Source organism: Perissodus microlepis, chromosome 8 (assembly GCF_051167445.1).
Source record: "Perissodus microlepis isolate ML-2025 ecotype Zambia chromosome 8, ASM5116744v1, whole genome shotgun sequence".
Taxonomy (NCBI): Eukaryota; Metazoa; Chordata; class Actinopteri; order Cichliformes; family Cichlidae; genus Perissodus; species Perissodus microlepis.
This window is the reverse complement of record NC_140468.1, coordinates 7,402,531-7,428,806: the sequence shown is the minus strand read 5'-3', so window position 1 is coordinate 7,428,806 and position 26,276 is coordinate 7,402,531. Positions and strand designations below refer to the sequence as shown.

The window sequence follows — 26,276 nt, the reverse complement described above, 5'->3', positions numbered from 1 at the left end:
ACAACAATAATAACAGGAATGAGGACAACAGTCAAAATGGAGGAATGGAAGAGAAAAGACAGGCAATCCACTGCAGAGGAAAGATTACGAAAAAATAAATAAAAAACTATCCTGACACCTCGAGAGCACTGTCACCATCGTGACATCATGCCTGGGTCAAATGCTATTTGCCAATAATTTTTTAAAAGTGCTTATTTGTCGTACAAAAATTAGCATTGTCATTGTTGTGAAAAGTGGCTTTTTATTTTGTTTTTTTAACAATTAATTATATAATATCAACAAATATGTTTTGGCCCAGGCAACCTAGTGTAGATGTGTAGTACAGAGAAATTAAATCAAAGCATATTGTCATGACTTTCGACTAAGACACAGTTTGTCTTGTCAAGAAGTGCAGGTGTACAGTAATTCACAGACGTGATTAAAAAGCAAGAAAATTAAACGGGGGAAAAAACTAACAGGGGAAAAAAATGATTGAGAAATCAAACACAATCCCTTGACTGAGACGGTCTTTGTTGTATCTGCGCAACAGCAATCCTTGACACATGTGCACACACCACAGAGATGAAAAGGAGGAGGATTTAGCACAAGGAGACACAGGGGCAGTAACGGGAAAAACAAAAGAGGCAAGCAGGAGGGATAAAACGGGGCTCTGCAGGCGTGAGCTGTCCCCTGAACTGGTGGTGAGGGTGGGAATGCTGCTGCCTGGCCTAGCTGACACTGACAAAACGTCTGGAGGATGGTTTATCACTGCAGTCTGTGGTGGCAGTGGCACAGAGGTATTACAAATACATGCAGTTCCGCTAAATCACTACCACGCAAGAGTTACTGTGGGCTTCCGTCATGCATCTGTGGGATGGAGGGTCAACACCTTGATACGACGTCACAGGCTGGAGGCTGGGCATGCTGTCAATAACCACTTCAATGTTAGCATCTACCTCTAGGCAATCCCGACTGCGTCTCTGTCAGTGCTAATACCTTTGCATGTTATTATTTGTCAGTTTGGGAAGGTTTTTGGGTAGCTAAGCTCGCCTGCCGACACTTAGGACGACACAGACAACACAGAGAGAGGAGATAGAGCTGTCAAAATGCCTGGTAGGGTGAGAAGTCGACAGCCTTGGCTTTACCTCGGGGCCGACTGGGCAGCGTCTGACATCCTGGGGCCGGAGAGAGAGGCGGGGGGATAGGAGTAAGAGGGGAAGAGGAGGGAGGTCATGAGCAAGGGATGGAGTGTAAGTAGGAAGGGGAGGGCAGAATTGCAGGGAAACAGGGGTGTGGGAGTGCGTAGGAATGAGAGGAAAGAAAGAGATAGAAACAGCAGGAGGGTGAAAGAGAAGAGAGGTGATGATGGTGGAGGAGGAAGAGAAGTGAGAAAAGGAATACAAGCAGCAGTGAGAAGCGGAGATAAGTGCCTCAGCAAAAAAATACAAAAGAAAAAAACAAAAAGAAACCACCGCAAGCGCTAATAACAACCTGTCTCTGAGCAACCGCAGAGGAATCGAGAGAGAGGACGTGATTGTGAGAGAAACAGGGAGATAGCGTGAGCGATAGAGACAAACAGAGGCGCTGAGAGAACATGACAGAGAGAGAGAAAGCAAAACAACATAACAGCAACAGTAGTACAATAAAAAGAAACACACATCAGAGCCATAAATAGCTGTGGAGAAGCAGCACCAGGGGGGTGGGATGGCATACAGTAGCAGGAAGTTGTTTATGCTACATGGAGACACAAACCTGAATCCATGGCTTATTACACTGGAGTACTACAGTGCTCTATAATGACCAGCAGGAAGTGTGTACACAATCATCTTCTGAATTCTCCTTTTATAGTCTTTCATGCAGCTCATGCTTAAACGCCGATGCATGACCTTTTCAGCCAAAATACAATCTCCAATTGTATCTTATTTCACAGCAGGCAAATAATGCTGTTATGTGGCGCTACAGAACAAAGGTGCTGCACTTAAGAGTCCCTCGTCTGTTTGCTAAATAATAGGTTCTTTAATTCTGTCAACTTGCTCTTACCTATCTTGGCTCCTTTCTTTAGCAGGGCGACTACCACGGACGTGTTTCTGCAGCCCACTGCTCTGTCCAGAGGACGCATCCCGCTGTAGTCTACGTGCTCTATCATGGCCCCATGGTCCACCAAGAACTGGACCTGGCGAGACAAAGAAAATGTAGTGAATGAGCGAAAAAGAGAAGGACAGAGAGACATATCATCCAGGATTCCAAAGCCTCTCTTGTACATTTCGCCAACAAAGGAACAGTGATGAACCAGCAACAGGGGCCATGGTTGGCCGAGGAGTCTCTGATGCACGTGAGGAGCGAAGGCTGGTGTGGTCTGATCCAGCAAGACGAGTTACTGTAGGTCAAATTGCTGATAGTTATTATTATTATTATTATGTATGACCATTTGGGAGGTCTTTATCAGTAAAGCTAATGTTGTAGAACTTGTGAAAATATACTTAAAAGTCCAAATTTGGTGCTTTCCTTAAAATGTTTGAAATCTGCCCAGTGGGGCCGGATTAGGGTCTTTGCCAGGCAGATTCTGGCCCCTGGGCCTTATGTTTGACACCTCTGTCTATAAAAAAGAAATCATACTACTCTATAGCTTACCATAGAAATAGCTAAGCTAGTTACAAATTTGCTAAATCAATGTCATCAATATAAAAACCTGATCAGACACATACGAGCTACGTATGGGTGTCGTATATGCATCCCTTTGGTTTCCACATTAGCTACATACCACTTCAGAGTCGCCGTAGAAGGCAGCCAGGTCGAGGGGCGTGCGTCCGTTCTTGTCTGCGTGGTCAGTGGCGGCTCCGCTCTCCACCAGGCAGCGGACAACAGGTAAATGGCCTTTCAGACACGCCCAGCTCAGAGCAGTTAGACCCTCCTTATCCATCAATGACAGGGAGGCTCCTGGGACGGGAAACAGTAGCAGGAACAGTGAGACGCAGCCAAGCGTATTTTTGTACTCCATCTCAGAGTAATCTCCATCTGTGGTTGGCTGGTTTGTATTTGTGTGTCTCTGTTTTTTTAATAACTAACTGCTGTATTACTTTTGATTGATTTTGTAAATTTGCCGTTGATTTCATTTGGATCCAATTACAGTAAACATAATTTGAAAACCGTAATTAGGTTCAGTTTTATTAGTGCAGTCAGTATTCTTGTGTTGTAATCTCAAATCAGTTTGAGGCAATTATATTTGCTTTAAATCTTTTCCATTTTAAGGGGATTTTCTTTTATCCTTCGCTGGCTCCTCTGACCTGTCAAATCTGATTCTCCTGCCATCCATCATGTCTGACTTTGATATACAACTTTGTGTTTGCACCCAGTCCAAATACAGAAACATTTAGTAGGGCTAGCATGACCATCAGCCAAATACCGACACATATTTCTTCCCTTCACTATTTGAGTTCAGAAGATCTGTTGAGAGATGTGCACAAACACTTCCCAACAACAATTACAATGTTGTATCGGTTTCCTGCTGTGACAGAAGTATTTTTTTAGCTAAATACAGTGACCTGACTGAGTTTCAATTTGCTTTCCAGTTCTTTTCTTTATTCACCTTGAGCTAGTAAAAACTCAACAGTTCCCAGGTGTCCTTCTGAGGCAGCCATCATCAGAGGCGTACGACCCTGCTTGTCAGCCAGGTTCACATCTGCTCCATGTGTAAGTAAAAGGTCCACAATCTGCAACACCCAATGCAACATCAAAGAGATAAGTTAACACGAAAACTGCAGCTAGAAATTCATTTTTAAAACTATTACTCTGACAGTTAGACTAGGCAACAGCAGGGAAAATTAAGATTTTCCCAAAGCCTAATGAGATGCATCCAAATTTTTCATTTTTTTTGCAAGTTTTCAAAGCAAAATATATTCATTTAGCAAAGAGGATCAGGTGGCCACTGACCTGCCAGTGTCCCTGCCGGACGGCGCTGAACAGTGGGACGATGCCTCGCCTGCTGGGCTGAGCCACAGCTGCACCCTGCTCCAGTAACAGACGGCAAACCTCCAGCTTCCCACGACCAGAGGCTGCAGTTAGAGCTGAATGCACAAATACACAACCGTGTGATGTTATGGCTAGTTAGGAGCACAAAATTAGCATATTATCATCTGCTCATTTCCAACTCCATACTTTTTTGCATAATTGCATATCTTCGTTTTTTAGTAAGTCAAAAGAATCCTTATTAATCTCATGCTGGAGCTTGAGCCCCTAATTCATCCTCTGTCTGAAATAAGCCATTTGAACGCCTTTCCCTTTCACTTTATTCTAATTTGAATAACAGACTTGAGAGACCGCTGAGCCCGATGACCATATTAAGGATATCCTCTCTCTGTGAGAAAGAGAGTTTAGACCAGTATGAAGCTCGAGCTTTAGGTTCATAGAGATTACACTTACACATACTGACTTGATTATTGCTTTAATGTACATAAGACGCAGGTACTTTAAGTGATGAGGAGAGGAGAGATGTAATTGAAATCATTTCAGCAGACTGAATCAGAGCGGCAGAAGACCTGGTAGTGTGAGCCCAGCTTCAACCTACTTATTCTTTGCTGGAGAAACATTTAGGTATATCATAAACTCTAAGTGTCAATATGCATAGTCTCCCTCAGGCTGTTAACATGCTTCCACTTGACCTATCTAGTAACACTGGGATTGGAAATCATGTGCCAGAACAGCTGTTACCCTTTTGATCCCTTATAAACAATGAAAGCAGAGCTGAATGACTCCCCCTCTTCAACAGTGAGAAGACAGTCGTTCCAAAACTGTAGCAGGGGCACTAAAGACTGCAATGAGATTTTATAGCTCTAGGTTATAATGATACATTACATTCCTCAACATCCTGCAATCAGACTAGTCATTTCTAAGCACCCTAGAGCTCAGTCAAAGCCCCCCTCCTCTCCCCTGTGTGAGCCCAGCCCTGTCTATGCTCCAATGACACCACTGCGCTGTCATCAGCGTCTGACGCAGCAGCAGCCAGCAGCAGACACACAAGAAACATCTCCCACATCCGCACTGCAGCGCTCTGCCTCGCAGTGAAAAACCCTCTCACAGAAACTCCATCAGTCTGAACTTTATGGGGAAAAAACGATGATACATCTTTGCATTTGCACAGGGGATTTAACATGAGCATTCACAGTTATCTGTTATTCTGAACTGGTGGTTTTAGATGCATAATGCTCAGTTACAGTATGGATTCCCACCTGTCTCTCCCCACAGGGTGTCAAAGTTATTGATCTGAGCCCGCTCCACCTCCTCTTCATCTTTCTCTGGCAGGTCCAGCAGGTAAGACACGATCTGATGGGGAACAAGATTCAAGATGGCACTGATTAATGTCCATGTTTCCTCTTACAGAGCGAAATCTACTACCCTTTAAATCTGCTGTAATCTGATCTGAGAGACAGGATTGTACACAAGTCATCAGCAATAGTGCTGACAACCAGATCTCTGCCAGTCAACTGCAGAATATATTTATATTACAGTGAGCTGACATTAGGAATCGCAGTCCCCTTAATCTACTACTTCTGTCTTCCATTACATTTACCATCCAGCTTAACTTCATATAATTCATATATTTAAAAATGTCCAAAGTGCTTTCTCTCCAAACCCTGCAGCAGGTACGTGTGATTAACAGCTGGTAGTTACTAGAGGTGGGAATCACCATACATCCCACGATACGATATTATCACAATACTTAACGCATGATACGATATTATTGCAATTTTTTAAAATATTTTGCGATATTCAGATTCTGTACATAAAGATAAACTTTATCAATATTCATTTTATCTAATATCAAAGTCTCGCACTCAGTCTTTCTCTCATTTCAGTCAGTTTTATTGTTGACAAACTGAACGGTTTGTATTACAGTCTAGTCCAACTTAACTGAATGCAACCATCTGGTACAATTATAGCTATTCTGAACTATGCAATTTATGAAAACTATGCAGCCCATTCAGCAACTGAAGGATTTGAAAGTAAATTAACACAAAATATAATTTTACATTAAATAAAAAAGTTTTAAACTTAATTAAAATAAAACATGTCTTAAATTAAAATAAGTAAACTGTCATGTTTATTGCTGCCAAAAAAAAGTTAAACACATTTGGACAGTGAAGGAATGTCAGGATTCTTGCTCAGAAAAAGGAGCTGATCAACATGCATGAAGTCAGAGCATGTTCCAGTCCACAAAAACTTTTTTTGTAACAAAATATCGATTTCTGCTGTCCCTGTATCGATACATTATTAGCAAACAAAATATCATGATACTACACAGTATCGATTTTTTCCCCCACCCCTAGTAGTTACACACAAACATACCAGATAGGCCAATTATCAGCAATCATCACGCCCATGTTTCAGTGACATTGTGTAACCTATTGTATGTTTATCCAATTATCCAGTTTTAAATATGAAAACTGTTCTGCTGATTAAATAGGCACATTTGGACAGTTGAGTATTCGGAGCATCATTTTCTTGTCCCTCTTAAAAAGACCAAAAGCCTCTTTATTCTGAATCTAATTAAGTTCTCAGAAATGAACCGCATTTCAGTTCTCATACAGCGGTCTGTACTACTCCCCTCCCAAAACAGAAAGAAGTGGAAGACATCGCTGCATAACTGAGCAAGAGGATAGGAACATCACAATCTGAGAAATAAACTCCTAACAGGCCTCAGCTGGCAGCTTGATTAACTTTGTGGTGGTTTGGGAAGGGAGTAGCACATCCTGTTGTGTGAAAACAAAGTCTCAGAAGAAAATTATTCCTAAGGGGACAGCAAACCTATAAAAACTGAACTTGTACTCTGAAATCTGAATTTTGAGCTGAGCTAACATGATCAGCTGGAATTTTAACACCATAAAACTGTCAATGGGGATGAAAAACAAACAAAAAACCGGAGTGATGTTTGAAAAAGTATTTCTGTGGCTAGTGTATCAAAAAGCAAATGAATGAATGAATGAATAGCGACGAGTGACTGCATTGTTCACCATTTACAACATTTCTGATTAATATAATGCTAATAGCCTTACTTTAAAAAATAGTGGCATTTCTAAGTGACTTCAAATTTGTAAAAGTTAATGTAACCTTCCTTTTCTTCCCCCAACAAGTGATGACTACAGAGAGCATCTTTAACAGATGGCTTACACAGCAGAACGAGCTTCAATGAGAAATTCTATAGTTATTGCTTCTTTTACAGGGTTACTAAATCTGATTTACCACCACCATTGGTGTGAATGTTGTACACGAAGCCACAAAAATGGTGCAATAACAAGTACTTCTGGCATTTTATGTCACTTTTTTTTTATTACAACTTAATACAGAGACTCAACAAAATGAAAATAGTCAATAATAGCAATGAGCTCAAAGGAGCTGAACAGCAGTGGTATTCAATTAAAATTTAAGGCGGTCCAGTTAGGCTCCAGAACATCAAAGTTCCATATGCATTATAATTTAATGCAGCAGGCTAAAAGTTTGATCAGTGTCTGTATATAGTCAACAACTGACTGTCAAGTAAAAGTTTAAAGTATAACTTATTAAAAGTGTTTCAAAGATATTTATTATTATATTTCACAATGTCCTGGAGGACACTCTGATAATAAAATAATAAAAATGTGTTAAGGCTTGTTTTCAAAAATGAAAAAAATAAATACAAATAAAGTACTTAATTAAAAAAGTTAAATAACAAAAACGTGTAGTTTGAGATTCCTGTTTTCCTTAAGTACGATTCTCATGTAAACCATCTCAGCTTTAAGCCTTTCCCTCTGTTTGTTTCCCTAATTTATGCATGGTTTAGACTTATGCAGGAAACCTACACTGTAACTTCCAACATAACGAAACCTTTTAACCGCAACTTTCCATGTAACCTGGCGTACACATACTGAGACATGTAACCACATGTCGGGTCAATGCAGTCCGCAACAACTTGAATGGCATGGAAGGTTGCAGCATTGGGTTCAGAAGGGTTACATTCAGTTACATCATGAGTCAGGATGTAGATTTCCTGCAGAAATCTAAATCATGCATTGATTGCAAGTCTAAATCTGTCTGTAGGTGACTAGGCTTGAGTACCCAGGTTTTAATCATCACGTTAAGATTTGAAGAACCCTTTATGTGGCATAATAACCCAAATTCGTCCCCATTCATGTGTCCCTGCTGTACCTCTGTGTATCCCATACTGGCTGCAGCGATAAGAGCCTGCTGGACTGCGTGACTCTTGGTGAAGGTCGACTGTTGTTGAGTCTGCGGTGACTGCTGTTGCTGTTGCGACCCCATACTCCAGTCACACTGGATAAGATATTTCACGACCTCCATGTGGCCCCTGAGGGCTGCGTGAACCAGCGCGCACTGACCATTCTTATCCAAGTGGTCCACCTGGTAGCAGGATATAGATTTGATCAAAAACATGTTACATGGAAATCAGGCCAGTTTTTCCCCTTGCCATTTCCGTTCACAAACCTTCGCTCTCCTGCGGCAGAGTGCAGTCACAATTGTCATGTGCCCGCCAGCAGCAGCGTAGCCCAGCGGCGTGAGGCCGCTTTCAGACTGTGCGTCAACAGAAGCGCCAAACTCAAGCAGCAAAGCCACCATGTCCATGTAGCCCAAATGGGAGTGGACACAGAGGATGGGGGCGTTGTTCAGCACCTCTGTACGGTAGTTCACATTGGCGCCGCCCAACATCAGCAGCCGGCTCACCTAAACAAATGCGTTAAAGACAAAAATAAAGAAATATGAGGAAAAGCTACCACTGCAAACTATGACTTTGGGTATTCAAACCATCTCAGCCCAGAGAGAGGCAGATCTCTTTGAAGCATAGTTAGAGAAGTTTTCATTTTTTAGTATCCAGAGTGTTTTTGAATATTCTCCTCTCAGCCGTGCTAGCACCTGTACCTTGATGTTTGGAGTGTAGAGGTTTCGGAGTGAAGAAAGAGCAGCTGAGAGACCCTCTGTGCTGTAGGATACCCACATGCCTTGCAAGATGGATGAGGAAACTCCGACTTTCTTGCTGAGACCCTTGAAAAGAGAGAGACAGTGTGTAAATATTCATTACTGCAGAGCTAGACCACAGCTGCGTGGGGGCGTGTATGTGTGTATCTATAGACGAGTGTGAGGACAAACAACAGTATACCTTGAAGATATGTGCTTTGAGGATGTGATGGCCCAGCTCAATCGTCTGCTGCCTGTTCAGCTTGTTCTCCAGCCGAGAGAACCAGAAGGCCAGAAGGGTGTGCCCACTCCTGTGGTGACAGAAAAACACTTTCAATACTTGAGACTGAGTCATCAGATCATAACATTTTGTTATCTGTGGAGTTGGTGGAATCGGTTTTAATTAAAATGCAGGAAAATAAAGTGTAAACAGAGACGTTTGCATTTAAAGATTCTGATTATGTGACACTATAGATGCAATTTTAAATATAATGAGAATACTGCCTGAATAGGTTTTGTATATTGGTGTGAAAACCTGCAACTTCACAGCTTTCTCCCCAAAAAATCCAATAACCTGTTCACGTTCCCCAAAATCCAGTTAATAAACCTCTGCTTTATTATGATTTTATTAAACCTTCTTACGATCATCTTCAGCAATCATGATGGGGAGAGTCTCTTTTCTCATGTCTGCCTGCCCCTTCTCACCTAGGGTCGCAGAGGAATTTTGTTTTTTCCCCTTCTTCTCTCCAGATCAGCCACTCTCTGAAGGAGGGGTGAACAAACATCCTGGTGCCATCCCTCCTCTTCACAAGGAAGACCGACAAGTTATCTACACGCTGCTGAAAATCCTCCCAGTCCAGGGTGCCCTGTCACCACAAACATGGTCTCAATGTTGAAGATCGGAGATCAAAAGCATGCGTTTATCAACAGTTATGTTCTGAAGGATTTTCTGCCTAGATGACGTCGATATCAGTCAGGGAAGCAAACAATACTGCACAAATACCACCACAAATATGAGTAATAAGAGGATGATGTTTTAATGTTTAAAGACATGAAAATCTTCCTTCAATAATAGTATTTCAGCAATTTTGAAGTTTTTCAATATATTTGTATATTGAAACCCATTAAAGAAAACTGGTTATTTTCTGTCTACCCCTACTCATAAGCCAGAAGTGTTTAATCAATCATCAACAATAAAAAGCATCAAAGCTGAATTTTATTTCCTCCTTGCCCCTTAACAGGATGTCTAGTTTTAATATCAACAAGAACACAGTTTTCTTCCACTGACGGCCTCACTAGAAGGTCCAGAGGTCTGAGGTGTTGTGTGTTTTGGAATAGCTACCTGCAGCGAACCAGCGTTAATGGCCTGATATATCTGCTCATCATTCAGCGGGTGGAGCGAGGCCACAGCCACGTTGAGCAGGGGAAGCGCCCGTTCAAACGATGACTGTGTGGGGAAGCGCATGTTGCACTGCAGCAGGTATACCTCAGCCAGGTTGACTGGAACCACCTGAGGAAGGAAGGATGGAAGGAGGGACTCTGATTTGTAATGCTGATTTCCTCTGGATATAACCCTACACGACATGAATAATGGATCATGTTTGTACAGCCCATCTTCAACTATTCCACCTTCTCTTCCTTAGAGAGAAGAATGTGGATTTATCAGATGTCATTTTTTAACGTTTTTTTTAAGAAATAAAGTTTGGAAGCCTGTCTGAATACATGAAATTAAATGAATCTCGGGGCGTGAGATAAAATATTTCATAATGAAATACTACAACAAAACATTTCAAATGCATAATTTATGAAAGATGTGTTGTATTCAGACTGTCAAAAAGAGAGTTTTATGAAACTACTTCTACACAATGCATGTCAGAGTGCAAGTAAACAAAAACAGCTCTCCAGCAGTGCATCTGCAAATAATAAGTGACGTGCATGCACAGACTTCATTACTTCTGAGGTCAGTGTCGGGTTAGGTATATTAGCATAAGTGTGAAAGCCATAACAAATTTATACCTTATAGCTGGAGCTTTTGAGGACAAGGTAGCCCTTCTCAATGAGGTCAAAGGTGAGTTTGAGGTACAGGTAGGATCCCTGGCTCAGGGCCTTGAGGTGGGCGCTGAGCTTGCCGAAGGTGGTGTTGTCCATCTTGCCATTGAGCGAGATGTTGTTCTGGATCTCCGGGCTGCTGTGGATGCGGTGCAGGATGTAGCCCTGCAGGTCCTGGTCTATGGCATCATTCTCCTCCAGGCTGTCCAGAGAGATTCGGTGAAAAGGCAGCGCGTTGGTGATCTCCTGGAGAGTCAGAATGATTTCAGTTAAGAAGTCATTTTTCATGACGTTGGTAGAACGATACTGTTAAACTGTAGATACTCACAAGTACAGGAACTCATATAGAGGTCAAAATAAATAATAAGATGGTATGACGTCTACCTGTAACGTGGTCCTGACTGTGACCACCAGTTTGAGCCAGGGAGGGAACTTATTGATGGTTTTGGTGAGGAAGGAGACAATGGTGTCTCCGTAGTCTGGTTTGTGGAACTCAGCCTCGTTGAGGCCGTCAATGAGGATAATGAGATCCTCCTCAGAGTTAATCTTCCTCTCTGAAAAACACAGGGTGAAGGTTAGAGGAAGTTCAGGCAGGCCATGAAGTCAAGCTCAGCCCCAATTGCTGCAATCGAGTCCACATCACCTTATGGCGCAGCTAAAAAGCATGCTGCTTTAACCTGCCTACAGCTGCTGCTCCCTGTGCAAGCCACTTTGCAAACCTCCTCCACCCCAGTTTCTCCTTTCATCTGTGTCTTGCTGCTGTTCTCATCAGACCTGGCTTTCCATGTATGTATGAGGAAGTTTAACAGAGGTCCCAGAACAGAACCATTCTGCCAAAATATTCATTACTAAAGAAGGAAATGTAATTTTTTTCTAGACTACAGTTGTCCTGACTGAAATATCTTCCCGAGCCCACAACACAACTGAAGATCAAGCACTGAGAAAGAAATTTGATATGGTAATAATTATACTGTGAGTACTTTGAGTATAAGGAAATTAATATTGAACCAATGTGTCAAGTCAGGGAATAAATTAGACTGTGAAAGGGCACAAAGTTTGAGTTGTGAGAAAAATACTTTTAACTTGTTAAAAATTACAGCTCAATATGTAAATTATCAACACATTTAGACCTACAGAGAAAATTAAGTGAAAACATGTAATAAAAAGATGAACCTTTCTATGTATTATAAACAGCTCAGGACCTCAAACAGCTGAAGTGAAACTACTAATGTCTGAAAGGGAAAGATGGAGCTTACAGACATCTCAAATGTAGCTGCTCTAAACCTTAACAATATAATGTTGTCAAACACATAGAGCAGATCAAAAAGTGCAATGTGCATGTTTTCTCTGAATTGTAATGGTTACTATTTTAAACCACCTATCCCAGCCTTTTTTTAATCTGTCCTACCTTAAAGGCCCTGTCAAACCTGCCAGTTGTACTCCACTTGCCCAGTTTCCTAAAAAAATGTTCATAGCATGCCAAGATATGACATTTTTTTTCTTGTTAATAGGTCTTTATGAATCACCTTGGTGGTGCAAAAATACTATTTCATGCCTGTCAAACTGTTATATTTGGCATTTTTCATATATTCAACTAAAAAAACAGAGGAAAATCAGGTTTTTTGTGACAGGCCGGTAGTAACAAAGTGCCTAAAGATACAATTTAAAAAATTTTCTTTGCTAAGCTGTCTGTTTATTGCCTATTTCCTTTGAGTTTGGTGCCCTTTTAATGCTTGATTTATAGGTCAGTGTTAAGTGGCTTAAAAAATAAACATTGATCTGAAAATGATTCATGTACAAGGACTGGACTGAAAATGAATAAAAGCAGCCAATGTCTAAAGAAGATTTTTGAAATACCATCAAAAAACCTGGAGAACTATTGCTCGAGATCATTTTTAAAATTAACTGGCTAACTGGAAGTAAAATATAAAGAAACACATACTCCATTTCAACCACCTGTCCACTACTTTTACTTAATACTACACTTAAAGCTATTTATTACGTTTAGTGACAATTTTCTTGCAATTTCAAACTGGTAGCTATAGTTTAAATTAATAATCCAGTGTTTTCCTTTTTTTTCAGAATTATATTTTTCCCTCTTCTCCCTAGGTTAGTTGAGCTAATCGGTCCACATGTGCAGAAATACTTGAGAAATACAAACTCTAAATGCTTCACCTTTGTAAAGTGCATCCAAAGGCTCCAGGACCCCTCTCCTAAAGGAGGCCAGGGGGTCCTGGACGCAGGACCGCAGACTCAAGATGCTCTGCAGGTGTGGCTCCCTCAGCAGCTGCTCCCTATAGGCGACTAGGTGCGGTGAGCGGCACAGGAGAGCCGCAACATTGTGCACAAATTCTGGCACCAGGCAGGTGTAGGCGTTATCTGCCTGGCAGTAGTGGTATGCCACCACCTGGGGGTGACAGAGAGTTGGGAGAAGATTGCAAGCCAGGTCATTTGGAGAATTGTAAAGGTGAACACTCCCCATTTCCCTCTGGTACTCCCAACCTTGAGCAACCTTTGGATATTGCAAACTCAAGATCGGTGTCAAGGAGCACTTGGGGACACATGACACCCTTTTAGAAATAACACTTTTTTCAGGGCTCCGTCAGTGCAAAGCCAGCTTTCCCGGTGTACAACAGCTACAACTCATTTGGGATTGAGTCAACTTCATGGTGGATGATTGCAGCATAATGAAACATAATACTGCTCGTTTCGCCGTATGGTTTTAGCTATTAATAATTCATCGCTTCCGGCTGCCAAGAGAGACTGACTCTGAGTTAGTTCATGCATGCTCATGTGTGAGAAGACTGCTGTACAAAGGAGTCAAGTGTTAAACTGTAATAATTCACAGCTACGTACTTGAAACATGTTCAGATTAACTGATTAAGCAAATATAAGAATGATTTTTAAAAGAAGAAAGTTATTTTTGCACAGGCAAAATGGTGAGATGGAAAATAGCAGAGGGCAGGTGAATTTTCTGAGAGGTTAGCCAGCTAAACAATAGCAGCAGGTGTGACCGGGCACTCCAGGGTACTAAGAGATCACAAAGAGCCTGAATTTTCAGAAGCGGTGGCAACGATCAGAGGGCAGTGAGAAAAAAGGAAGGGGGTAAAAAAAAGAAGACTAATCAAAATGGAATGCTAATTTTTGGTCACAGTGGAATAAAGGGCTTTAAAACAAAAGGGGTGAAAAAGGGAGTGAGCTCAATTATTAATTCACAGAGTTAACAAGATCTAATAGCTTGGCTGGGAAATGGCTTTCTGCAGGTATAAATATTTCATAAGGCTCCCTGGCAAAGTTGTTTTTTCTTTTTTAAACACATCTGCATAATGCATCAGGCTGGGACTGGGGATGCAGATGGCTACGCAGCAGGGGAAGGAGGGGGGTACTGAGGTGCAACAGCAGACAGGAAGAAGAGCAGGAAAGAGAGCCGGCTTCACACATCACAACGGGGTTTACATCGCGGTCAGGTTAGAGGAAGTTAATGCTCAACATTTAAAAGCATTTACCACAACAAAGAGCCACACACGTAATTTGGAACGTTTCAAAAGGGCAAACGCAAAGTCGCAGCTTATCTCCAGCACCTGTTTTTGAATTCTACCACCTCAGGATTAAGCCCCGTGTGAGTGCCTGCTGGTAGCAAGAAACTTTCTTTCAAAAGCTTGAAACTGCATAATTTCTGACAGAACATGAGCCATCTCTGCGCATGTACTTGGTAAAGGTATTTTCAAAAGAGCATGTCACTGGCTATCCTACTAACAATGTCAATTTAAGACATGAAAAGACAATTATCTTATCAAATCAAGGAAATTTCAAGGCTAACCTAAAATCTAAGATGACCATTTAGATGATTGAATAGAATTTTTTTCCCCCTCAGTAGTCAGATACGCATTGCAAAATCCAAAACAATACAGAGGCATGCAAATTCTCTTGACACAATATTTGGCAACTGATTTTGCTGTGAAAATAAAAGTCGGGGGATATGGAAGTGCCAAGAGGTAGAAATACACATGAGTGGTTTGAGCTTGTGCACTTACACTGCCTTAATATATGGCAATCAAATAAGAGCAGCAAATTTCATATTGCAATCACTTCAAGCACACTTATTTGTGAAGCAAATGGTTGAAAAACAGATAATTTGCATTTGTAAAAGCACTTTATGAGAGGGGGGAAAAAGTCAAAAACACACCAATCAGCTGTAGTGTTTTGATACTTTGAGACAAATGTTTAACCCGGATTCTTTTTCTGTGTTTTGTCTATTTACTGCAGGCTGAAATGCGAAGGTGTGTCCAGTACCTGAGATGCCAGCCTCCTCATGGCTTCCTCCTGACGTCGCCTCATCTCTGGGGTCCCGGGACAGCTGCCTCCTCCGAGGGTGCCATGCGTAGGCTGGGGTTGGGTAAGAGGAAGCCCCTCTCCATCTGGACACAAGGCAGCCAAACACACTCAAGGGCAGCTCAAACATGTGAAATATTTTTACATAACGGCTGAAGACTCATTAAGATTTCCAAAGTACTGCAATTTTAAACTGGAAGTCAGCTTGGGTTTTTTTTTTGTGATTACTAAGATTGTGCAGTCAAAACCAGGCAAACCATATTTAAAATTAACATATGCCTACGTTTGGGTGAGGCCTGGGGGCTGTCTGAAGCAATCTGTCTCATGCGGGTGCCGTGGCAGCTGAGCGCCACCAAGCGAGAGATAATCGCCGTCTTGCCGAAGCCGATGTTGCCTACTATCACCACGCCCTGGTTGGTGCTGACGTTGGGGTTGTTGAGGTGGGCGTCGATCTCTTGGAAGAGCCATTCGCGGCCGGTGAAGACCGAGTCCATGGTGATGCTGGGCACCTCAAACAGCAGAGGTTTGAGGGCGATGTCTTGAGGCCGATAGGGAGCAAAACGCACTGCGGGGTTATAGAGAATGAGTTTGTGGTATTTCAGCGACAAGCTGTGTCATTACTTTAATATTTTGCAATAATAGTCCTCCTTTTAGTTGCGTTAGTACAAGTAATAATATATTATACAGCGTGCATAAACTCAATACAGGTGCATACAATGTATCCATCTGTATTAGTGCACAATTAGCTACACATTGGTGCACAATATGGCAGTAAATGCACCACTGATTTGATGTTTTGCACACTTATCCCTACAGGTTGTAGCTGGAGTAATCCACTTTCTGGAACACTAAAGGCAAGAAAATTTAACTTTAAAGACTTAAAGATGACAACTTTTTACTTCCCAGGAATTTATTATTCACACCATTTTATTGTTGATCTTCCCCACTTACCAGCCCATATTTTACAACAAAACAATCTTTGAGTTCACGCGGTTGTCAAAGATATTTTTTAAGAAATCGAGGGAGTGACTGCTTTTAACAGTCATGGCCGACTGTTGATTCTACTCACTAGGGGGAGTAATTAAACTAAAGTCCTGCAGAGGTTGGGCATCTTTTCAGCACAACATATGGACCATTAAAGACTAATGAGGCTAAAATGAATCTGGTATGAACTTCAGAAGCTGTGTGATAAAAATCTGTGTAAAAATGTAGTCTGTTGCCTCTGAGTGTCATCTCCCAGGCCTCATCTTTTAAACTGGTTGGAGTTTTGAGAGTAAAAACACGCTCTTTTCTAGGCGGTGTCATTCCTTTAAGTGTTATCTCAGCATTTGGCAGCTACGCCCGATTTTGAGCTTAGAGTTTTACGTGAATAATCCAAACGCTTTGCTGGTGAGAGTGTTGGAGCACATGTAGCGCATTAGCCAGCAAGCAGAGCGAGTTTGAGCAGAACACGCTGCCTGTTGCAGCAAATGAAAGTTGAAGTAACTTACGTGACTGCGATTGCCAGGCATGGGTGCTATTTGCAGAAGCTGGGACAAACAGCAAGCGAAAGACAGAGAGAAGAAGAAAGAGGGTAATGAGAGAGAAACAAAAATAAGGCAGTGAGGACAGGAATGGAAACTGGCAGCGGTGTGCAGTGTGTCAGAGCACAGGGTAAGGTGTAACTCAGTGGAGGGGGGGAAAGAGGAAGCAGCAGCATCAGCACATCATCATGTCAGAAATATGGGGAACCACCAGACCAGGGTCGATTACTAATTGAAATCCTTTGAATTACATTGAGCGCATTTCTCAGCATGTCTGGAGGGGAGGTTGGAGAGGGTTTGCACTTTTGGGAGAATCTAATTGGTTCCATTGCGCTGGACGAGATCAATCAATCCCCATAAAAGTAATTGAATCCAGTTCGAGCAGTAATTCGACCCCGTGAAGAGAGACTCCAACCTCAACTCCACAGCCTATTTTGCTCAAATGTGCGCGCATGTGCATGTGTGTTGAAGCCCGTTAGCCGCAATTTCACATAAAATATTCCAGAATCTAAAGTTATTACAGGGAGCCTCAAACGAACTGTAAAAATCCGATTTTCACCTTGGTTTTCGTTTTGGGTTGTACGCTGGGGTAAAGTTTAATCAGATTCTTGCAGTATGCAGTGAGAAACAGCTGCTGGTCAGATAATAGCCAGTGCAGTAGTTCATTTCACACTCTGCAGTATAGTAGCAAAAAAAAAAAAAAAAAGCACGCTGTGAGTCAGAGCAGTAGAAACTATACATTAGGAGAAAGATGGTGAACGTGTACAGATTTCTTTCTTCAGTGTGTGTAGGTACAGTGCTGCAAATTATGCAGGGGGCAAGGAGGGAGTGAGCGTTGCATTAGAGCTGTATGTCTTTTCTAAAAGACTTCAGTTTGCTGATAATGAGCTGATATTGCTCTTAATGTCCTGTACCACACGGCACTTCAAAGTGCTGTTGCAAGCACTAGCCCTTTTTCCAGGAATGCTAATTATAATCGCAGAATCAAAAAGAAATGTGACGATTACGCTGAGAATATTCTGTCTTATACAATCAGCAGAAATGCAGATACATATGGAAGTGGGTAAAATGCTGCTCTACGTTTATACCAAATGAACGGCCAGCACTGCATTTTACTGCACTAAGCTGTGTGCCAGCTGCAGCCCAGTGTAATAAAAGACGTTTCATCCATATTCCCAGGTCAGATTATTTTAGTGCTAACTCAACAAACACACACAGAGGCAGAGGTAGAGACAGAAATGACTCTGTGCTGATGTAAAATTCTTCCAGTTGGGTTTTACGCTAGGAAGGAATTGACACGATGTGAAACTGGTGATCCGAAAGCCACCCAGTGTTGCAACTTACAATAGCTTAGATACCTCAGGTCAATGAAGTAGGAAGCTAAATACCCAGAGACTCAGTTTTAAGTGGTGCTAATCCAATTATCTTGGGGGTGACTGAACGCCAAACGTGCCCGTAAAGCTTCTTCCGTCCTTGTGGAATTACTAAGCGCAACCTCACACCATCCTCCAAATGGCAGAAACGATTACATCTCTTCATGCACGTTAAGTCGCACAGCCACCACTGCTCCACTGTGTCAGGTATTTCAGGAAAACATGGCAGCCATGTTGTGAACAGGGGCTAGGGGAGTTGTTTGGATGGTGAGAGCAAGTGTGTGTGTGTGCGCGTGTGCACGATTGAGAGGGATGGTTGGCAGTTACTCATAATCCTGCCCATAACACTCCACCTCAGGCAGCATTGAGCAAGGTATCACTCCACCTCCCCCCCTCCTCCTCCTCCTCCTCGTCCTCCCCCTCTAACGCCAACCCTCCACGGCCAGACGGAGTGAGAGTCTCAGACTTTTTAATTATTCACCAGGTGAGGATGACTCACGGTGACTGAACAGCCTTGAGAAGGAGGGAGAAAAAGAGGAGGAGGAAGATGAGAAGCAGAGGAGGAGGAAAGGAGAGGAGAATGGGAGGTGGAGGACAGAAACAAGAAAAGAGGGAAGAGGAAAGGAGCGTGAAACTGGCACAACAGTGAAGGAAGAGGGGATATATTAGGAGCAGTTTAGATGATCACTGCTTGTTGTAAGGGGCTCTTGGGGAGTGTGGTGATGGGTTATCTCAGGTCAGGTGAACAACTTCCCAGCTTAAACTTAGTTTGTTGAAGGATTGTTTTTCTGTAACTCGAGTTATGTCTTATAGCAGTTGATGTAGAGCTACAGCTAAGCAAATACATGGCCAGAACAACAGGAACTTACATAATATTTGCTGGAAAAAAAAATCTGATCTTATGTAATTTGCAGAGCAGGCTTAGAGCAACATATTACACCTGGATGTGCCTATGGCTAATGCGTGATCTTAAAAATAACGTGGTAACCGAATGATCATTTCACACATACTATTTCCTTGTTGGCATAGCAATTACTTAACTTATGTCTTAGAACCAAGCAAAGGAAAAAAAACTATGTCATTACGTTACATAACATGCAAAACCCCCTGAAGAACCCCAACACACACTTAAATATTACAAACCTAGATAGCTGGAGTCAAAATGCATCTATCAGATGCAGACTGCATAAATTATGACTTTGTACTCGGACAGCAAATAACAGTATCTGAAGCTCCGAACAAGTTGGTGCACTGTCATCAAATCTAGACCATTATCTAACCACATTAACTAAAGCAGAAATGAGAACCACCTTTCTTCTTCAGTTGTGTTTACTGTAAATAAATGTGTACTATAAACACCACTGTAGTTCTAATTAGTGGCCCTAAACTTTTCTAGACATTACCTGATGGAGGTGCATGTCAGCAAATGTTCAATGAAACTGGACCGGACGTCAGAAGATCTTTAACTTTCAGATCGTGCAACATGCCGATCTTTCCCGGCAGGATCTGCATGATATCTGACAGCACTTGGAGAGTGTAGGTAAAAGTCAGCTGTTTTCTGCAATCCAGGCAGCACCTTCACTTACACAAAGCTGAATAATTCTAGCAGAAGAAAATGTCTGAAGATGACAATTTCCAGCTGTGTGCCAACTGTGCGAAAAAACAAATGTGTGAAATAAGTTGGAAAACAAATTTTAGACCACCGTTTCCAACTTTAAGGAAATTTCACTTCACAACATGCATTTTGTTTGTTTTTTCTGACCTGCAGTGCTTTTGTATCCATATATAATGTTTGTTCTAAGTTCCCCCACTTCTGAACTCTACAGAATACTCTGCGAATAATAGAACTAGACGGCACTCTCCTACTGGTGCACAAAGCAAAACAAATAACTAATTAGCAAAGAATTAGCAGAAGTGAGTCTTTCCAGAACTCTCTATAATTAAAGCACTTTGAGGAGTTTCAAGAAGGAATTATTTTGTTTCAGCCTAATTAACGACTAAAGGAAGGATGCCACCGAGCAGAGTTGGGGAAGGAAGGGTGCCACCAAGCCGAGGTGGAGTACCACTAATGTTCACATCCTGTCACGCTGTTACAAATACGGGTGCGTGCACACATGTGACATGAAACATCTCTAAATAGGGGGATTATTTTTTTAATAACAAGGTCAATGCTGCTCAGTTTTTCAAAAGTAATCGCTATGAAGTTCATTCTAAAAGGCTGAATGAATGAATGCAGATTTGTAGCTCGAACAAGTACTTGTGGCATATGTTTGCTATAAGTGGGGCTTACTGGAAAGAAATTACCATGCTCAGGTTAATCAACAACAATAGATCTCTATGGCACAGATGAATAAACTGCATCATGCTTCATAGGTCATACTTGTTAGCGGCACCCATTTATTCTTTGCTTTGGTATTCTTGTGTCACTTGTTGACAGTAAGAAGAATACTGCACATTACAAACCTTATCCTTTAAATGTCTAATCAAATGCAGCGCTCAACTGAATTTCTAAGAGTTATTACTTACTTTTCACTCCTGTCAGGGAGTATATATATATATATATATATATATATATATATATATATGGGAGTAATAAAATCATTTGGAGTTAAAAATATTTTATCAGCCAAAAGGTGCAACCATCAGCTTGTTCTGTGTATGCGAGCCGAGGTGAAAAGATGGTGAGGGGTGAAGGGATGGAGTGGAGCGACGAAGACAAGGAGAGAGAACGCAAGGATAAATGTGTGTGCAGTGTACAGTTATGTGAGAGTTTGCGGTGAAAAGATAAGGTGGGTGGTAAATCTTAGAGGTAGGCAGGCAGGAGCACAAGAAGGTCCATTACAGTCTGACTCACTCTCCTCAAAACAGCAGCACAGCTTGGGCCCTCGATGGCTGGCATCAAACGAAGCTTCGACAGAATCAACCACAGAGAGAGCTGCATCTGTCAGCTGGCTACCACCTGATCAATACTGTACATAACCAACAGTCTCCAGCAAGTCCAGATCCAGCAGCCTCTCATGCAAAATACCCAGCGAGCCTCTTTCTTTGATGTAGAATCTGTCTAAATGTTTGCATTTCACATCTATTATTAAAATTTTATGCACACGTTTTGATCACAAAGAGCAGGGACCAGCTAAGGTCCATAAATATTTGGACAATGACACAATTTTGTAAGTTATCCTCTTATTTAAAATTCAGTGAGGCGATGTACAAAGTACCAGGATATGAGGAAGTGCAGACTTTCAGCTTTAGTTCAAGGGACTTCTTAAAGATTTTGCACTGTTTAGGAATTGCAGAGGCTCAAAATTAACTTGACAATTAACTGACAAAAATTTCCGTGGTCATGTGAGGCCTGTTCATTATTCTATTCATGTGTGAAGAATTACAAACCGGTACTATATAGTCAAAAATAAAGCAGGCCATCATTAGAAAATCAACAATCTGGTCAGCAACACCAAAAGGCTTTCAAGACAACAGAATACAACTGAGTGGATGATCAAATAATCTTTTCCTTGGTTCATCCTTAAGTCTGAGTTTTCCCTACTTCAAGTCTGGTTTCAATTTCAAGAATTATTTGAGGTAATTCGTCCCCACATAATCTTCTGGGGAAAACACTGTTCTTCAATTCTCTTTTCTCTCTCTCTCTCTCCGTCTCATTCTCTGTCTCTCCTGATGAAAGCAGAGGAGCAGAGCATTCAGGGAGGCACTGACACTGATCCAAGGAGGCAGAAAGCATGCTAGGATGCAGTCGTTTGGCTTGTAAACACACTTGGCTGCCCTTAGAGGAGGAAGGTTGAAACAAGTGGCTCTGGCAGTAACAGTGAGGCTTTGAGAGCAACTACTTCTTACCCAATGTCTCCTGTCTTTTCCCTCTTCCTTCATGTCCATGTCCCTACTTCCCTTTCTCTTCTCTATAAAACCTCTTTGACTCTGTTGCCAGCCAGCTGCCCTTGAGCAGGGGAATCACATCGCCGCTCAGTCGAGCACAATCTCATCTAAGTAAGGTCTTAACAGGTGTTTAAAGCACACAGGGATGCATATCTGTGTTCGCTTGGATGGCAGAGGGCTGTCATTACAGCGCTCATTACTGGCTAAGTGATAGAGGAAGAAGGGCAAGGGGACACATAATGTGACATAAGGCCATTTGGCAATGTGGTAAGGAGGCTGCTCCATCACAGAGGCACTCGCTGCTTTCGAGACTTGAACAATGTGCAGTGAAGCGGACTCTGAATGTTAAGCACAGAGACAAATTTTATCTTAGTAGTGAGACAGTATGACAAAATGCTCATTGTGTGCGAAACGGAAGGACGACACGAGGACACAACAGACAACAGCCGGCGACATCCGGAGTTCACCACCAACAGCACAGCCGCACCACTGGTCTGTTATAAGAGCTTAGCGATACGTGCAGGCATTTGCATCTGAAAGACACCGCAGCAGAGCGCAAACGAACCGTCACTGACTTTGATTTGAATTTTAAAAATAACTCGCTCGTCATGCAGCTTCGCCTTGCGAGATTTGTTGTTTGCGGATGAGAAACAGAACAGAACAGCGTCTCGATCGCTGCGTCTGAACTGTGAATGACGTGAAACAGCTGGCCGATCGGTGGAAAAAATTAAAAGTAAACAAAACAAAACAAATTTACTGATCACAGAATCATCCGAGTCCTTGCAATGCTTCACTACAGTAAATGACTGCGATGGGTCAGTTTATAGCATAGTACATATACATAAAAGATGGGCGTAGCCTCCAGGTCTGAAAAGTGAAGCCTTAAACCTGCGTTCTTTCTAGTGACCAGCAGGGGGCGGATTCTGTGGTTATTTAGAAATCCATGAGAAAATGACTACTGCTCACTTCATTTATGGCCTTTGTAAACTTTTCCTGTTGAGATTGTTATTAAACCCAGATCTCTAATGTTACCTGATACAGCACACTGTTCATTTAATAGCTTATGGTCTCTGAGAGTAAAATAACCAATTAGGAAGGATATGATTCACCACTGCATGAGTGTGCACTCTGCTTGGTTTCTCCGTGAGATCCACACCTCACTGTCATATTCCGGTTATAAAAACAAAGATCAGACAAATGCTCAAATCCAAACTTCAAAACTGCACTTAAGAACAATGGCTACTCCTTAGATTTATACTTAAAGTCGGACCCAGAGTACATGTCCCCATAATATTTAGAAAACAAACAAAAGAAATTAAAGAATTGGAGGATACTTTGTTGAAAACTATCAATACGTGTTGAACAGTCACCTACTGCCTGATTTGTACATAATTAAAGACGTTGTCATCACATATTGATGCAGAAATGGCAGGAAAATTAAAGAGTCAAACAAAATGCTCAACGAAACCTAAGCACATGCCATACGGTATAAAAAAGATGGACATATACAGCATGGCATTTATTAATTTTTAGCATTTAAGTGCAATAATTTTCTATCATAATACATTCTTCATACCTTTGTATTTGGAGTCTTTATATATAGAGGGGAAGGAAGATCTCACTAATGTGCCAGTTTCTTCATTATTTCAATGCATAATCAGTTCAAGTCTGTCACGTGTAGCTCTCATAGCCAGCGTAAAGACAATGCTTAAAGTCTTTCGTACTGAACAACTGATAAGAAGGTTAAGAAGGTATATAAGGAGGTCCACGTTTGTGCAAAAGTGTGTGTGTTTGTGCTCTCCTTTACTCTGGCTTATTGCTCACCTCTCAGATCCTGCCCAGAGCGACCCGGCCCGCAGGTGGTGCTCTGTCTGGGCATGCGCAGCGAGGTGCGTAATGGAGTGTGCCTCTGCTCATCCAGGTATGCTAGATCCTCCAGGTGGGCCGAACTGGTAGCTGTGTGTTTGTGTGTGTGAGGCAGAGGGGAGACAGAGAGGAATATTTTAAGAGTGAGAGGAAGAAAAAAAAAAAAAACAGTACTGTCAGCACACATGTGCATTCAGAGACTACAATAACCAAACCACACAAACACAGGCACACACACACTTAAGAAGGTGGCAAAGGTTCATGTCATTGTCCTGAGGCAGTTGTCAGGCTTCTGCTCTCCCACTTGCCGACTCCTACAGGAAAGAGAAAGCCAGCCCTACATGGTTATGTCCTAAAATTCCCTCTTCTCTGTGTCTGTCACGCGGCACGGAGACAGATGCCATCCGGCCCCTCTCAGGATTAATTAGCTCAGTAGACAAATGTCTTATTCATGGAGTGAACACCGTCTGACGCTGGCTGCTGATTGTTCACACCACACTGTGTCTTCAGGGCCAACACTCGGAACCACTGAATGTTAAATGAGATTAGGCGCCGTCAGTGTGAGTAAGCACACAGATTCCCCGTCACACCTGAACCCCTCAGTTCAGTAAGAGGTGAGAGTGGGGAAAGACGAGGCAAATGCAGAAAGGATTAAAGGGACTTAATCAAGAGGTTGGTGGTTCCTTGACAGATGAGCGCCGAGTTGCCAAGTCACCACGTCACGGCAACATGCAGATTTTAAACACGGAAACAATTCAGCCAGATGGCCTGAAACACTTCACATGATGGAAGTGCACCTGTAGACTCAACCAAGAATGTCTTCCGCAAGCTTTGATGGATAAACGCAGATGGACAACAATTTTATAATTTCCTGTCATTTTGCACTCCTGAATACATTTGGTCTGCTCTTCCCATCTGTAATCCCAGACCTCAGCAGTAACCTCGGTGTGTACATCATGATCAACAGGATGGGTTTCAGTATTAGTAATCCAGAAAAAAAATAAAGCAGCGCTCTGAAATTTGTCTTTCACGCAATACCTGAAGTTGTCAAATTCCTTGAAATGTCAAATTCAAGGAGTTGGAGAGAGGTGTGACCGAAAATCCATGGCTCTTCTCAGTTCTGTCGTCTGCCTCTCTCTCTCTGCAGGCGTTCTAAAAACTAAGGCATGGTAAATCTCAGAGGAGCAGGCCTCTAAGCCTGGCACCTCTCGCCTGTGTAACACTCACCAGCACCTCAGCACTGATCCATGTCCTGTCCTTGGTTCAAAGAGTGGCTTCTGTGCCACTGCTTAGTCGAGTGCAGAGGATGTGTACTGGCTGTGTTTGTGTGTTGCTGACTGCCTGAGTCACCCCAGCCATGGACCCAAAAAACGAGCCACATGGGTTTCCCAAAATGGAGGGAAAATGGCAGCTGAGAATGCCGAAGCCTCAGCCCTGGCTGAATTGGGAGGTGCTGGCCATCCAACTAGGCTAAAAGCAAGGGCAGTGGAGCCATTAATTTGCTGAAAAACCAAGGAAGAATGACTCAGGCCTACAGGGCTGAAAAGTCTCTTTTTTCCTTTTCAACTGTGTTTGAATGTGAGGACTCAAATCCGTGTGCTCATCATCACTATCTGCAATGCAGCAGGCTGCTGGGGATCACATTCACAGTTCTCGTGCCAGTGCGCTAAGACTACACGGATAGTGAAAAGAAAAAGAGAGGGGAAAAAAACCCAAGTGTGGAACAGTGAGAGAATGGAAGGTGTAACAAAAAAAGTGAGAAAAAGGTTGAACTCTGCAACAGGGAGCTTTGGGTAATGACAGCCACATCAGACACTTCCTGTTTATAAGAGCGACAAACGGCATAAACGCACACACGCTCACACACACACACACACACTCGCAAAGACCAGCTGGGCTGCTATCCAGAGCCAGTATCAGCCAGGAAGTCGACTACTCATCACAGATATGAGGTAGCTGCTGGAGCTCTGTATGCCTCGCTGTTCTCCTCTCATCTACCAGAGAGATGACTTGCAATGATAAATAATGGAGGTAGAGGTATTTAAACAATAATTCTGGGTGTTAAAACACCACGTATCTAAGCAGACTAAAGCCAGAAAGGAAATTAGGAAAAGAAATGAAGGAAAAAGGAAATCAATGTAGACTGTGCATCCCCCAAATGAAAAACGTTATCTCAAGTGAGCCGTTACCTTAATTTAGTGAATTTGGAGACTAAAGAGCGAGTCTTCTCTCTGAGAATGGATATCACAGTTCCCCAGGCAGTTATATCTGTTGGTGCTAGATTCTTGAGATGTCTATGTATTCTTGTAAATACATAGTAAAT

The 26,276-nt window shown here is 42.2% G+C and overlaps 1 protein-coding gene across 10 annotated transcripts in view; it reads right to left on the bottom strand.

Moving 5' to 3' along the window:
* The window catches only part of tanc2b (tetratricopeptide repeat, ankyrin repeat and coiled-coil containing 2b), a 162,655-nt gene that overhangs the window by 8,089 nt on the left and 128,290 nt on the right, over positions 1-26,276 (bottom strand). For 7 of the 10 annotated variants that reach the window (XM_084937264.1, XM_084937269.1, XM_084937265.1 and 4 more), the window contains 19 exons: positions 23,912-24,043; positions 16,794-16,832; positions 15,587-15,868; positions 15,265-15,389; positions 13,147-13,378; positions 11,356-11,525; positions 10,939-11,217; positions 10,265-10,432; positions 9,628-9,788; positions 9,125-9,233; positions 8,887-9,009; positions 8,455-8,691; positions 8,158-8,370; positions 5,205-5,298; positions 3,910-4,043; positions 3,566-3,689; positions 2,741-2,916; positions 2,020-2,152; positions 1,125-1,154 (listed from right to left, as the gene is read on the bottom strand). In XM_084937264.1, the coding sequence (XP_084793390.1) occupies positions 1,125-1,154; positions 2,020-2,152; positions 2,741-2,916; positions 3,566-3,689; positions 3,910-4,043; positions 5,205-5,298; positions 8,158-8,370; positions 8,455-8,691; positions 8,887-9,009; positions 9,125-9,233; positions 9,628-9,788; positions 10,265-10,432; positions 10,939-11,217; positions 11,356-11,525; positions 13,147-13,378; positions 15,265-15,389; positions 15,587-15,868; positions 16,794-16,832; positions 23,912-24,043 (2,961 nt within the window). The remainder of the gene's footprint in view (positions 1-1,124; positions 1,155-2,019; positions 2,153-2,740; positions 2,917-3,565; positions 3,690-3,909; positions 4,044-5,204; positions 5,299-8,157; positions 8,371-8,454; positions 8,692-8,886; positions 9,010-9,124; positions 9,234-9,627; positions 9,789-10,264; positions 10,433-10,938; positions 11,218-11,355; positions 11,526-13,146; positions 13,379-15,264; positions 15,390-15,586; positions 15,869-16,793; positions 16,833-23,911; positions 24,044-26,276) is intronic. The other 3 variants (XM_084937266.1, XM_084937267.1, XM_084937268.1) reach the window with 3 other exon arrangements.